The 14,928-nt window shown below is 38.4% G+C and overlaps 1 protein-coding gene across 1 annotated transcript in view; it reads right to left on the reverse strand.

Annotated features, from left to right (window-relative positions):
• Positions 1–685: 685 nt before the first annotated feature.
• cachd1 (cache domain containing 1) overlaps positions 686–14,928 on the reverse strand; it is a 55,719-nt gene continuing 41,476 nt past the window's right edge. The window contains exons 13-27 of the mRNA XM_043242887.1: positions 14,744–14,912; positions 13,545–13,687; positions 13,145–13,326; positions 12,768–12,878; positions 11,931–12,053; positions 10,243–10,342; positions 9,995–10,111; positions 9,573–9,733; positions 8,435–8,521; positions 7,641–7,757; positions 6,438–6,589; positions 6,032–6,193; positions 4,423–4,500; positions 3,163–3,264; positions 686–1,326 (exon numbers count right to left, since the gene is read on the reverse strand). Coding sequence (XP_043098822.1) covers positions 1,079–1,326; positions 3,163–3,264; positions 4,423–4,500; positions 6,032–6,193; positions 6,438–6,589; positions 7,641–7,757; positions 8,435–8,521; positions 9,573–9,733; positions 9,995–10,111; positions 10,243–10,342; positions 11,931–12,053; positions 12,768–12,878; positions 13,145–13,326; positions 13,545–13,687; positions 14,744–14,912 — 2,052 coding nt within the window. The 3' untranslated portion in view covers positions 686–1,078. The remainder of the gene's footprint in view (positions 1,327–3,162; positions 3,265–4,422; positions 4,501–6,031; positions 6,194–6,437; positions 6,590–7,640; positions 7,758–8,434; positions 8,522–9,572; positions 9,734–9,994; positions 10,112–10,242; positions 10,343–11,930; positions 12,054–12,767; positions 12,879–13,144; positions 13,327–13,544; positions 13,688–14,743; positions 14,913–14,928) is intronic.

Here is a 14,928-nt window from a genome sequence, read left to right on the forward strand (position 1 = left end):
CAATAGACACAATCCCTCTAAAATCATAGGAGCACAATGCCTACTCATCAGTAGACAGGCGGTCGAGTAAAAGTGCACATGGGTTTAAAAGGATCTGGAAAATGTCATGGCATTCCATCAATACTGACTAATGACTTAAAAAACCGACAACGTTATTGGAGACGATCCATCTGCGCCATCACGCATCCATCGCATTCACACACAATTACGTACACAAGCACCAACACATGCACACTCCGTTTCTCTCTCTCTCTCTCGTACACCAAATGTAAAATAATCGGCCAGACGACAATACGATGACAGCTTATACACACACACCGAGCACAGTCTGTCTCCCAGTCATCTTTAAAATATCGTAAATTTTCGCGCACTGGGTTAGCGGCCCAGAACACCTTGGTCACATTGCACACAGTGTCTTGAGATTCGCCATCGTCTCACACTGTCGAAAAAAAAACAAACAAAACAAACCAGAGAGCGACAGCTCCTCAGAATACGCCATATTCGCATCTCCTTGATGTGCGGAGCAGGCATTTGTGTCTATTGTTCCTTGAAATGTTTTGTTTACTCTCCGCACAAGAAATTCTCATGGCGTGCGCATGACTCAAATGTGCCACGGATCGAATCCTTCAAGGCTGCTTTGCAGTCTAGTCGAGAGAAAACCTGGGCGGGTCTAAAAAAGGGGCTCTATGGGCCTAATAGAAAGCTGACAAATTCAATCAGTCAGTCAATTATATATTTTTTTCCGTTCACGAGCTCCACCTCCACTCCTGTTAAATAAATAGTAGAAAAATAATCCTTTCATCTTCATTGTTTCTCGAAAAAAAACAAAAAAACATAAGGAGCTTTGTATCGTTATGAACCTGCCAAATCCACTCCCTAATGACCTCTACAGAGGTCAAATGTTCACCAATGCTCTACAAACACAAAACACCTCAGCGGCTGCCCAGGGATACTTGGGGAGTTAAGGTTCTCTCCTTGTCTTTGCAGGATGCAGGGCCTGAATGGAGGTGGTGGATGAAGTTAGCAGTGGCATTGAAGGCAGGGCCGGCGGGTGGTTTGGGGTCACGGGTGGGCGGGATCAGCACTCGGCATCCACGCTGTGCACGGTGACGGCAGCCTGGAGATGATGCGTGTGCAGGTGCAGGGGGTGGTGCGTGTGGGGGTGCCGATACGGGTGGAACTTATGGCTGAGGAGAGCGGCTGTCTGTGGAGGTGTGTCCAGGTCGAGGTCCTCGTCGTGATTGCCCACATCCACGCCTGCTGAGAGAGGATCGTTGTTGCAGGGGGGGTTCTCGCTGTCCTCCTGAGGGCTCATGGTGCTGTAACCTACGTACGAATAGAGAAGGAATGGCAATCAATATTTCTGGAAGCTACAATAGAAATTAACCTTGCATCTAAAAAGTCGTGCAAGTGTAGCTAACAGCAGTTTGGATCTCTTAAACAAGAGCTCAAAGTGAATTTTCAACTTGGTGTGGACATTTGAACCTAGTTATGTCTCTATGTTTAGTAAAAATTGCTAGTTGGAAGCTAGTTAAAAACATTAAGTTTTACTGTCTGTTTAAATCAATTTAATGCATCTTACTTGCCACAAACTTTAATAATAGTGTTTGGAAATGTTCTATAATATGTTCTGCAATAATCGTGACGTTTGGTGCAGAGGAATGTTTTGTCTGCAACAGATTTGCATTAAGAAACAATGCTTTGACGCCTACATCCTACTACACCTATTATTATACAAACACATTTAAACATATGGACTTTATACTGAGAGACTACATCGAACATTTCTACTTTCAAATTGGTATATGTCAAACTAGAGGGAGAAAAAACAAACAAATGTGATTTCAAAATTGTTGGCGAGTTACATCATCTGAAACGCACAACTCCCTTTATACATAAATTCCAACTTAAAATCCTAACGTTGAAAGGAGAAGCTGATGACAATGTTATTTGTTATCTACCCAAATCCACTTTCCCCTGTCAAACTGCCAACGTTCCTGTTTAGACAACAATACAAAAGACACATGAAGTAGCTGAAGTGAATAACAGATTAGACAGTTACTGGCAACTAAACTTGTATGGTGGGAGGGGAGCTCACAATGCATACAAAAAACAAACAAACTGTTGGAAACTTAACATAATAACAGCCCCAGCACATCCGGAATTAAGTCACAGTACAAAGAGCACAAAAAAGGTCTCGTCCTGCTGTCGGGTGGCCGAACGTCCAGCCACATGTGACATTTGAAACGAGATCGCAGGTGAAAAGAAAGGTCAGAAACCTCTTATGATCCTGACTTTGATCAATGTTTGCATGAGCCGACTCGGAGCGGATCTGGAACCAGCTTTGAAACGCTGCAGTGAGAGGGAAAGAGCCGGGATACCGATTCTGGATCAGGATCTGTCCCTAAACATATCAAAGAGCCAAGCAAGCAAACAAGTGCTAAAAAGCATCTCCGTTCCTGGCAGAAAACTCATTTCTGTTTAGAGAAATTCTTTAAACCTCGATCTGAAGAGAACACTCGTATGCATCGACGTTGCTCCTGGCAAAAACTCTCTGTGTTGGTGGAGCGGTAATGAGTCAGAGCGTACAGGAAAAGGCTTCGGAGCTGTTCTCCTGCATACGCACGCTCAAAAGCCAAATCGATATTGCTTTAAAACGACCCTTAAGCTGGATGACTGAGCAGCCGGTGGGAGGTGACCTTTAACCCTGCCAAATAAAAATACAGGGAAGAAACTTTTGTACTTGGTCTTTGCCACCTCTAACTGTTCTCGCATCTCTCAATCTACCCACTTTGCTGGCTTTCTTCCTCCAGGTCTCTCATTGCACCTCTCCTTGTGGAATAGGGCTGCCCTTTCTCCTCTTGCTGGTTACACAATGATCTCCAGAAAGACTCGTCCCTGAGGGGCGGCGGATTTAGCATGCACTGTAGACTCCAAGTAACCCAAGCCTTGAGCCGCCAATGAAACACAAGCGTACTCTGAGCTCCCGGGAAAGGCTTTGCTTTATTTCAATAATAAAACTCTCAATATATTCTTAGGTGAGAAATTTGATGGTAACGCCTTTGAATTTTACTTTGACCCTCGTTTCAAAAGGATCTTTTCAAACCTACTAATATCGTTTTTCCTGTAGACTTTGAGGAACACACACATACGCACTCTTACCATGGTCACTTTCTGTCCCTGACCGGCCCCAGTATCTCCGCCGTCGTTCTGGGCTGTGTGTGTGCCTCTCAATAACAGCAGCAATGAATCGAGTGTTACTTACTGCAGAGAGAGAGAGAGAGAGAGAAACAGAGCCAAATGGTCATATAACAATAAAACACTTGGGTCTCCAGCTGGCCAGCATGGTGTAAGAGTACAGGAAATTTAAAAGGCAATAACACACTTGTAGATACTTCTTACATAAAAGGTTATACTGGGGATGAACTCGGTAAACAATGAGGAAAAATTCAAAAAGAAGTCTTCCAAAAGACTTCCCAAGCACCATATCATATGTGTGCATGCTAATTCCATAATCCACACACCTAAGTAAGACTGGTCAACTATATATATATATATATATATATATATATATATATATATATATATATATATATATATATATATATATATATATATATATATATATATATATAAGTTTATTAGTGCTGTGAAATTATTGATCACAATTAATTGCATCAAAAACAAAAGTTTGTTACATAATAAATGTAGGTACTACTGTGTGTACTTATGTTTATATGTATATATTTTAGAAAATATGTATTATATATACAATTCATTTATATATATATATATATATATATATATATATATATATATATATATATATATATATATATATATATATATATATATATATTATAAACGTGATTGTACATTTAACACTGATAATCAGTATTATATACATACTGACTGTTATTCATTTAGATTTCTTAGTTTCTTACGTGACGTTTCATAATGCATGTTTCTTTCACTTATGCATGGCACAAAATCGAATAAATCAGATGGTATTGAAAATGTTTCTGATTATACAATGTACAACGAAACAAGAATGCCGATCAGGAACACATTATAATATTGTCACTAAAGACGAGACCAATTACGACATCAGACTAACCCACATGGCTGTTTGAAGCAATTATCATACAAGAATGACACAGTACCATTGTGAGCATGAATGCCGCTTTTTACTCTAGGAGAATAAAACAGCACACCGTACACAAAGAATTCGCGGATTATCATCCATTTGGTGCCTGACGCACTGAATCATAGACAAAACTGCATTAACGGTACAAAGTACAATGCTGTAGATTTGATGTACATAAAAACCCTCAGTGTAATTACTAATGCTAAAACGGGCATTGAAGGTTTTCTGTGTTGATTCGAGCGAAGCGGTGCCAGGCAGGGAGGCGGGTATCTTACTTATTCCTCTGTCTTCGTGACTGTCTTCATCTCTGTCATCTCGTTCGTTGTCCAGGTTGGACATTCGGACAGACATCTCTGATAAAAGAGACAGAGGCAGAAAGACGGGCGTGAGAGAAGATTAGAAAGACGGAGCAATCCAGAACAGATTTGATGTAATATATCTTTGGTCCGCAGTCTCTATCATAAAAAAAGAAGACAGACGTCAGATCTCCTCAAATCACTTTTTGCCCACTAGAAAAAACTGTTAAAAAAACTGAGGAAAGCCAATTCAAGGGAATATAGCATTCCAGTCTATTCATTTCTAGAATGCAGATTTAGACTAAAGTGGACTCTCTCAGACAGTTTATGTAACTGCAAAACTGACTGCAGCACAGACTGATTCAAACATTTATATTGCACCAGCCCAAGTTATACTTGCACATATAGAGGCTGAATCCGGCATGAGACATGAGCGAGCAACTGCAAGGGAAGAGGGAATTCAACTCTTTAAATTACTTTTATATCCTCCTAAGGTCCTTTTAGCGGTCAGCTGTGCTTTAGTATCTCATTAGCACAGGAGTAGCACACTTTAAAAGTGCACTCAATCATTTTTCCCTCATTAAAGTGAGTTTTACTTGCTCTTTCTCTGAAACAACTTTCCTTCTCAGGCTGACGTCACCAGCTTCTTTGTCAGAGATAAACATGTCGCTTTCTAATCAATTCTCAATTCTAAAAGGTCCCGTCTACATTTTAATTATACCCGTTTTCCTTACCTGCTCTGTGACTTTAATTCAATAACCTTAATTCTTATTATTTTTATACAGTAATGATTTATTAAAACAAAACCAAATAACAAAAAGGTCAAAGATAGAGTTGCTTGATAATGCCAAAAAAATCTATCACGATTACTATTTTGGTCAATATTGCGATCACAACAAACAGGAGTGAGTGTTTTTCTCGTGATAGCGCTATATTAAGTATATTTTGCTGGGCATAAGGATGCTATGATGTCAAAATTTAGACACCAGTAAAATGCCAACCTTTTTCATACAGCCTGTATGAATTACATATACAAAGCTTTTTATTTAAACTACTAAATTGTTCAGTCACGAGAAGTGCATGTATTTTTCTTTGTTGTTTGATTGACATTAGGCTGCTGTCACTCTAAGACTTAATGCGCAGCTACAGTTTTGTTCGTGTTCACTTAAGATATGACTGACTGCGTTTATACGAATACATGCCAACTCGGGACTTTTGACACATTTTTGACTATTAGCCACATATCTGAAGCCTGAAGTATACTTTTGCTTATCCGTATTCCTCTTGGAAATACAAATATAAAGTCACCCAAGAAACAGCGTGAGCTCTCTTTAGCAGATTAATGCACTTATAACACATCATCCTGTAGTAGGCTGCTCATTACGACAGCAGCATTACAAGATTTGACTGATTTGGGCATTCTGTTTAGGAGAAGTGGAAACAAAATTCGGCACAGTAATATTTGTACCTTGGTTATCGTGTTTTCGGAATCACTGGAAGCCAAAATGGAAACTGAAATGCCATTAAATGCAGAGCCCTAGCATTGTTTCCCAAGAATCACTTTTAGACTCAAAGCGTCCAGACTCACCCTGCGCGGCCAGCGGGGACATGTGCTGATGGCTGCGGCGGTGGATCTGGTGCCTGTAGGCATACACAGCCAACACCAGCACCATGATGCATCCCATAATCCCTCCTGCCACTGGCCCCACGGGCGCACTTTTGATCATATTCAGCGAGGCCAACTCCTCATCTGAAAAGAAGAGAAATACATGACGTATCGAAATAAAGCAGATCCTCAAGGCGCAATGTGTGATTCATGAAGCGTAATTCCAAACTTCTGTGCATATCGTTTCAAAACAACAAAACTAAACAATAGAAAGACGTCATTTTCTATTGGGACCCATCAATGTAATTGACCCACATATGCTATTATAAACAGAAAAAATATATCAATAAACTGTAACAATAGTGTGACTACAGAAATAGCAGTTCACCTAAAATGCCCAGTCCATCCACATAAGGACTCTTGGCACCCACTATCCCTCCAAAGCATTCCTTCTGTAGGGCACAGTAAGGCTTATCCAGATGGGTCTTTCCGTCACTGTCCACCATACACCACTCACAGTCCAGAACACCGAAACAGTCACTACAACCCACACAAATAAAACAGAACATTCAAAAAATTAGGTTATAGAGATTGTTAAAGATACCACATACACTACCAAAAATATCTCTCTTTCGTTTACCAGGGCTGTATTTATTTAATCAAAAACATGTATAAATGGTAAAACATTGTTACAATTAAAAATAACTTTTCTATTTGAATACATTTTAAAATATTTTTTTCATATGATAAAAAAAGCAGAATTTTCAGCAGCCATTATATTTAGCGTCACCTGATTTCCCAATTTTATCAATGTTGAAATCTGTTGTGCTGCTTAATATTTATGTGAAAACCATGACACATTTTTCAGGATTATTTGAGGAACACACAAAAAAACCAAAAGCACTCCCATCACCTACAATGCATTCAAACAATGTATATATATATATATATATATATATATATATATATATATATATATATATATATATATATATATATATATATACACACACACACACACACACACATTATAATATATATTAAATATATAGTTAATGAATAAATTAACAAGCTAACAATGAACAATACATATGTTACAATATTTACTCATCCTTGATAATGTTAATTTTTTTTAACATATAACCGTTCACATCAGTTCAGGTCCACTAAATAATATTAAGATATTGGACTCAATAATGTTGAAAAAAAAACATTAGCAAATATTAATAAATGCTTTAGAAGTATTTGTTATTGCTAGTTCATATAATTAACTGATGTTATGAGACGGAACTGTATTGTGAAGTGTTACCAACACAGACTTGGTTCTTTGAGGCCGTGTTGAACGACAGCGTGAGATAACTCATGAGCTATTTTCGAGTATTTGATTTCGACAGTCCCTAATAATAGCTGACATTGTATGATCTTGAGAAACACACAAGACTGTTGTGGTCAGCACGGGTTGTGAATAAGTGATGTGAGATTAGCTGTGTTAAGTGAAAGGAGAAACACCAATACTCTCAGAGAATCTGTGTTTTTGTTAAGGTCCTGCTAAGGGCAAGCTGGTCACAACTGATACAGTATATGGCTGTACCTGCTGGTGAAGCGCTGGCTGCATCTGGTGTTGATGCACTGAGGCAGAGTGTCCTGTAGACTGGGTTCAATTACAGTCAAAGACAAAGGCTCTTGGTGCACGTCACAGCTCGGATTTCTACACACACACACACACACAGTAGTCAGTTAGGCCATAAATACAACATGTAACTCATTAAAGTGAAAGCTATTTGTAATTATTTGCAATAGGCTGGCAACAATATTGTTCTGTAGATCTGGCATTCAACAGACAACAAAAAATCAACAGTTATTATTGCTACAGTCTTTTTTTTCACTACAGGTCTCCGTAGTAAAGGATACGTTTATTAGCATTCAAGTGTACGATTTTTCACCAAAATGAACAGATGGCACGGTGACAGAAAGGTAAATGCCTTGAGATCTCTCAGCTGGGAATAATGCGACAAACCTGAGTGTGTCTAAATGTCTATTGAGGAACAATCCTGATCTGACGGCTAATTGAGGACACAGGTGGCTGGATATCTATTCATCGTGACAAACAAGAACTTGATGAAGTGACAGGCAGAAGTGTGTGTGTGTGTGTGTGACTAAGTGTGATTCATTCCAGTGAATGCTGATGAGAATCTGGACATGTGGACCAGTGATTAATTTCTGGATCATATATTGTGGCAGTCTATTTTCCAAGCACTTAAGGGGAAACCTTTGCATCCTAACACATTGTGTACAACATGTATTGTGTGTTAAAATGGGCTCAGTGTCTACTTCTACGTGACCTTTGATAAATAATGCAAGACTGTCATGTAAACAGCGGTTTACCTGTTCTCTGCGTTGGTGAGGTTGCCAGTACATTCATTCACCTCTAGAGGGCATTCGCAGGGGCACTCGCATTCATTCTGCTCCATTCTGAGGAAGACGGAAAAACATTGGGGAAGTCATTTAACCTTGCATTTAACGTGCTTCTACAACTTGATAAAAGAGCACTTGAGAAAGATGTGCAGATTTTGAGAACTGCACAAATTTGTGTCTAATCAAATTAAAATCTTGATTCATCACTGTGGGTTGTGACTAAAGCCTACTGGCATTTAAAAAAAATTTATTGGCTTTTGTGGGATAAATTCCACAAAAAGGTATAATAATGCAACTTTAACTCCAGTATTACTACATAAATTTAATATTATTATATTATATTATATTAATTCATGTAAAGGTACTTTCTTTCATTGTGTATGTGAGTGCAAAGAGATCCTGAAAATCCTGAAAGAGTAGTACAGTGTCAATATCCCTCTTAAACTAACAATTTTTACATGGCATCTATATTCTAGTCATCTAATTGAAAAGAGGAGAATATATATTTATTGATATGTGCATTTTACAAGCTAAACAACTTTTAGCACTTCACTGGAAAAAGTTGGAGGCACCAAGTGTAGAGAGATGTCAAAGAAATGGCAATGAATATATCGCTGGAGAAAATAACATTATTAAAGGCAGATGTAAGCCTTTTATGGTATTTGTAGAAAAAGAAAACAAAGGGGATACACTTGAAGAGATAATATAAGACATGTTTCATATAGTTTGAGTTTGATTTGTGTGTTCTGTGTGTGTGTGTGTGTGTGTGTGTGTGTGTGTGTGTATATATATATATATATATATATATATATATATATATATATATATATATATACACACACACACACACATCAGTATGAAGTGGTGGTCTTGTTTTTGTTTTCTTGGACCCTGTTGACTGTTGCATATGAATGCATGTGAAGAAGTTATATTGAAAGTTGTTACTTTGTTTTACATTAGCAAATAAATTGCATGGTCATTTTTTTAAAGCACTTTACATTTTTACCTGGCGAGGATGCAGTAAATTCATGAAAAATGGCTTCCCGTTCATTAACATATCCTAAAAGTAGTTAATACAACATGTTAGCAGTAGAGTTGTAAACATTACCTGTGGCAGTTAAGACAGAGACGATCCACAGTACTGCAGGCACAGAAAGCCAGAGAATCACAGGTCTCATTCACAATACCAGCAAACGCATTGGTTCCTGGGATACGGGTGAGCCGGTATTTTGAGCAGTGACTGCCGTGCACAAGGTTTGTCAGATCACCCTTAAAATGACAAGCGCACAGTAAGCCATTAACAACCAAAACGTGTTTCACCTTGTGCATACAATTTCCCATTAAAAAACGAACTAGAAGAAGCACATCTGTTATAGCAGCTACTAAAACAATCTCCACTAGGTGGCGTGCTAACATAACTAATACACTAGGCTGACTAAACTCGCACGCTAAAAAGAAAGACAGGATTCTCACTTCAATCCAAATTTACAGGAGCCTTATATAAAATACAGCATAAGAGTCTTCACTTACGACAATGCTGGTGTTAAACTTGTAGAAACGCTGCACGGTACGATCACTGAAACTGTTACACAGGTTCTTCTTCACAAAGTTGGGGTGGTTGAGAATGTCGTTGGCCACCAGAGGCTCCTAACGTCAAGAAAATCAGGAGAAAATGATGAACTCAGTAAGACCGATTTTCAGTTTCATGACCAGTCTTTCAACACGAGAACAAAAATGTAGCAAAAATGCTTTTTTCCTCCAGACCCACAGTTCTGTACCTTATGAGTGATATGTTGCTGTTCTGCTGGAGCGTGGCCCTTCGGGTCAATCAGGGTCGGATGGGCCACCAGATAGCCTCTGTCCTCCATGATAAAACACCTACGTGTACAAAGGGACCAAGACAAACAGGATCAAGCACTCTGAGCCTGTACAAAGATCCAAAATGACATTTAGAGGGGGAAAGGTGGAAGGAAACAGTAGATGGCTTCCTGTATGTTCACAGGGTACCATCTGCAGTTCAGAACAGTTCAGGTTATTGTGTGGCACACTGAAGCATTCCACTTCACTAATCCTGTTTAATGACCGTAGCACTGAAAACTCAAAGAACACCGAGGCCTCCACAGCACAGACAGATAAAGAGACAGAGAGAGCGTGAAGAGGCACAAAGAAACAGACAAATAGAGTAGGAATAGAGTTAAGAAGAAAGAAAAAGGCAGGAAAGAGAGGAATGAGAGGGAAGGGTAAAAGAGAGACAGAAAAGAAGGGAGAGAGGGAAAAATGGGGGCACTGGCACCTAACATAACAGGATGTGTCTGGAATGCAGCCCTAATCAGCTTATCTCCCTTTGTGTCTTTCAGTCGGTCCTGAAAATCGTACCATTTCTTCCCTGGCTTTAATATATTGCATCAGGAAGGTTTATTTTGTGCCGCTTGCAAAGGCAAGCATTAATTTCGCCTTTTTTTTGGGGTTAAAATTTTGAACTCTAGACATGAATGATAAAGCAAATTGCACAGCTTTTTCAAAAGACGACTTCCCTTACTTTTTTAGAAAAATATAAGTATATTATACTATTTAGATTTCCACTTAAATATGATACAAAAATAATCATACTAATTAGACTTGAATGTGAATTACATATCTATATGACCAGACCCCCTCTGTGCTTAACAATATAGTTTACAGGAATTAGGAGTACCTTTAAACATGAAAAATTTAATAAAATAATTATATTAGTGATTTTTGGGGGGAAATATGGATTTTTAATTATTGTGGAAATTTTTACTTTGATTTATATTTTTTTGCTGAACCCTGACGTGAAAATGAACTGTGCTTAAAAGATAATGAAGTTGTTTATGATTAAGTATCATCCTTCTGTAATTTTTCAACCATTCTTCCTGGTCAGATGTTTCCATAAATATAGGTTTGCACGAGTTTATTGGTGTTATGCTCAAATATTTTAGTTACTCACTCACGTAAGTAAAAGTGTGATGAGTAAAAGTACACTTCCTCAACAACTAGGCTTGTAACTTCAGCTTTGCTGGTTCTCTGAATACCGTTAGCACCCGTCCTAGTGATAATAAAAACTTAACAACTGCTACAACACCCTAGCACCTTTGCAGCAACTTCTGCAGAGGCAAGCACCACCTCATTTTATTTTATTTTTTGAAACTTCACCCTTCTTATCTCTCCTCTCCCCACAGTTTCTTGATCCCACCTCAGATCGTTCTCATTCTATCTCCCCCTATCCTAAAAGAGGGAGCTTAGAAGCATGCAGAGAAGACTAAGTGAATGCCTCTTTTCCAACAGAAGCAAATCTGATTAGTTTCATTTGAAAGAGCTTTAAAGAGCCTCTGTGGGGTATCGATAGCTTCAGGCACTACGCTGGACACCACAGCCGGCACACTGGGGTCTTGGCAGAGTTTGACAAGAAATGAGATGGGGGTTGGGTTTGGTGGGAAGGCCCTACCGGATTTTGTTGCCCTTGTCCTGGTTGCAGATGGGCAGCAGATCCAACAGAACTTTGTAGAAGTAGCGTAGAGTGAAATCAATGCCCATAACCGCCACCGTGTAACCAGAGGCCTTTTGAGAACTGGAAAAGGAGACAGATAAGTGTGTTGAACAATATGAAGAATGAGAAGACCTACAGTATGATGGGTCACTGCAATGGAGCTTTATATCAGATCGCACACTCCATAGTCACATTTCCTCCTCTTAAGAGAGAACTGATTGGAAAACGTGAAAGGAAAACACTCTTTATCTACACTAGACATTCTGGAACGCTGCCAGTTTCAAACAGCTTCATCATATCTCTACACACACACGACCACACACACACACACACACACACACACACACACACACGCACGCTCCGTGCCAAGCACCAACCCGACAGTGATAAGGCAGTTGTTTTTCATTTGCAACAGGTAGAATTTTTGTAAGAAAAAGTGGGAATTATTTACTTAAATTCTGTTAAAGGGATAGTTAACGCAAAATAAAGTTTCATTCATGGTACATAAAGACAAACTATACTAGGTTTCATACAAATCATTCCTAGTTTTGTATTTTTTGTGACCAGTAGTGTGATGTGTCAGGTCATGTGATGTTTTTACTTTACAAGAAGTAAAAAAAAAAAAAAAAAAAAAAAAATGTTTTCAATAAAACCAACAAAAACAAGAGTTATTTAGAGGAAAAGACCTGTTTTCTTACAATATTTGAATTAAGTGTTATTACTTAAATGATCCTGTGGCCCCCTGGCTGAGATCCAATAGGTTTAAATATGAAATGTGACCCTTAAAGAACTGACCTAGAGGCATGGATGGTGTGGCTAATAGTGACCACGTAACCCGCCCCTCCAACATCAAGGTAAGGTCCAGTAAAAGTGATGAGACCAGGATTGGCTACAGCATGTAGGTACCTAAAAGATAAAAAAAAAAAAAAAAAAAAATCTCTATCTAGACAACATTTTAAACAGAAATTTACTAACTGATTAAAGTTAGCTTTTTATTTTTTTTGTTCCAATCAAAATACACTTTTTTTGTAGCGTGTACAGCTACATTTTGAACACAAAATACCTTCTTGGGAATCTGACAGTTTGCTAAGCTTAGTCAACAGACTGTGGGATCTGTTGACCAGCATCCCACTAGGAGTTTGAAGACCTCCGTCCTGAGGCTCAAATCTTACCATTGCCTCCTGGTGGGATCGAAGGCTTTGTCCATGAGAGAACCGGGGTAAATCCGCAGCACCCCATTGGGCGTTGCTATGTAACGCCTCACAATGTAGCAGTTGAGGCTGCTCATCTCCATAAGACTCATCCATTCATCTGTCACGTGACTGGTGGCCATCACCTCATTCCTCACAGAAGACTGGAAGACCAAAGGAGGGGGTGTTAAAGAATTCTTCTAAGCGGAGCATCATAAAGACGGCTGCGCTGTATTTCTCAAATGAAAAATAAGAACTAAAAAGGGGAGGAAGACTGCCAACTAACAACTGCCAGTCAGGACTGAGAAAATAACCATGTGACCACTAATTGTGAAAGAATGAGTCATTACTAGGTGGGCAGCAAGTGAGCGTTTGTATGTACCTTCAGGCCCGGGTTGGCTATGAGCCGAGTGTTGTCACTCAGGTAGGCTGTGTAGTGCTCCACCATGCGCTTGGTTTCTGGCTGACTCAAGTGCTCATATGGAGAGGAGAAACTACCAGCAGACAACATCACTGTGGGACTCTCTGCGAGAAAAAGAAAGAGACGAATTAGCCGCGCTGCTTAATTATAGTAGCCCCGAACTAATAGCAATCATTTGTTAGTAACAGTAATTCACTTGCCAAAAAAGTACTCTGTTCAAAAGTGTAAGGTTATTAATTCAATTCAATTTAATTTAATAATTGAATTCAATATCCTAATTTAATTTAAGAAAAGAAATGAAAAGGTTTATTCAGCAAGGACAGATTAAACTCACCCAAACGGACAGTAAAGACTAATAAATACATTTTTGTTTTAATTATTATTGAGCTTTTTATTCAAAGCAGCATCAAAACATGCATACTAGTTCCCAACATTAAGAAACTTAATCTTCTTTAACCTTTTTAATAGATAAGAACATTGCAACAAATTATTTATACAAAGATCACGGGACACTGAAGACTAGAGTAATTAAAGTTCTGCTGAAAAAAAAATGTATGTGTGTGTATATATATATATATATATATAAAATTAAAATAAAAGATACATTAAATTGTAATAATATCTAAAAACACTGTTTCACTGTTTTTTTAATAATCACAGCCTTGTAGACCATAACAGACTATTTTCAACACATAAAAAAACAACAACACCACGTAATATAAAGCATATCTATTATATATACACGTATACATACACACACATACTGTGTGTGATTGTCAGATTTTTTCCATAGTTAACACATTAACACATTTATTTCCCTTTAAGAACGATATGAAATTAATAATACTTTGACAACAAAACAACTTCTGAAATGCATTTCTCCACTTGCATTTATCAGGGTTTTGTTGGTAAAAAATCACTTGTTGAGCAAGAATGCAAAGAAAACCTTTGTAATCGTTCCATCGGGATTAGATATAGATTCATGAAAAAAATGTATCTATTAAAAATATGTCTCACTCCATTTTCAGAGAAACATAAGCTTTACATGCTAAGTCCCAGCAACTGCAGAAAGCTATGTACTATGTTGTTGTTGTTTTTTTTTGTTTGTTTGTTTTTACAAGATTTTTTAAAGATTATATTAATGTTTTGTCTGAGCTTACCGACTGTAGCGAGCTGTTTAAAGTGAAGGCAGGAACTGGGCTGCCCCAGCAGATCCAGGCGGTGGTACAGGAGTTTGCTGCTAGGGGCTGTGTTCATATTTTTCAGTTGCTTCACTGGGATCTCCGGCTGAACATAAACTATGCACAATATAAATGAAGTGTCCTGAACCTGCAAATCAGAGATC

This window comes from Puntigrus tetrazona, chromosome 6, assembly GCF_018831695.1.
Source record: "Puntigrus tetrazona isolate hp1 chromosome 6, ASM1883169v1, whole genome shotgun sequence".
Lineage (NCBI taxonomy): Eukaryota > Metazoa > Chordata > Actinopteri > Cypriniformes > Cyprinidae > Puntigrus > Puntigrus tetrazona.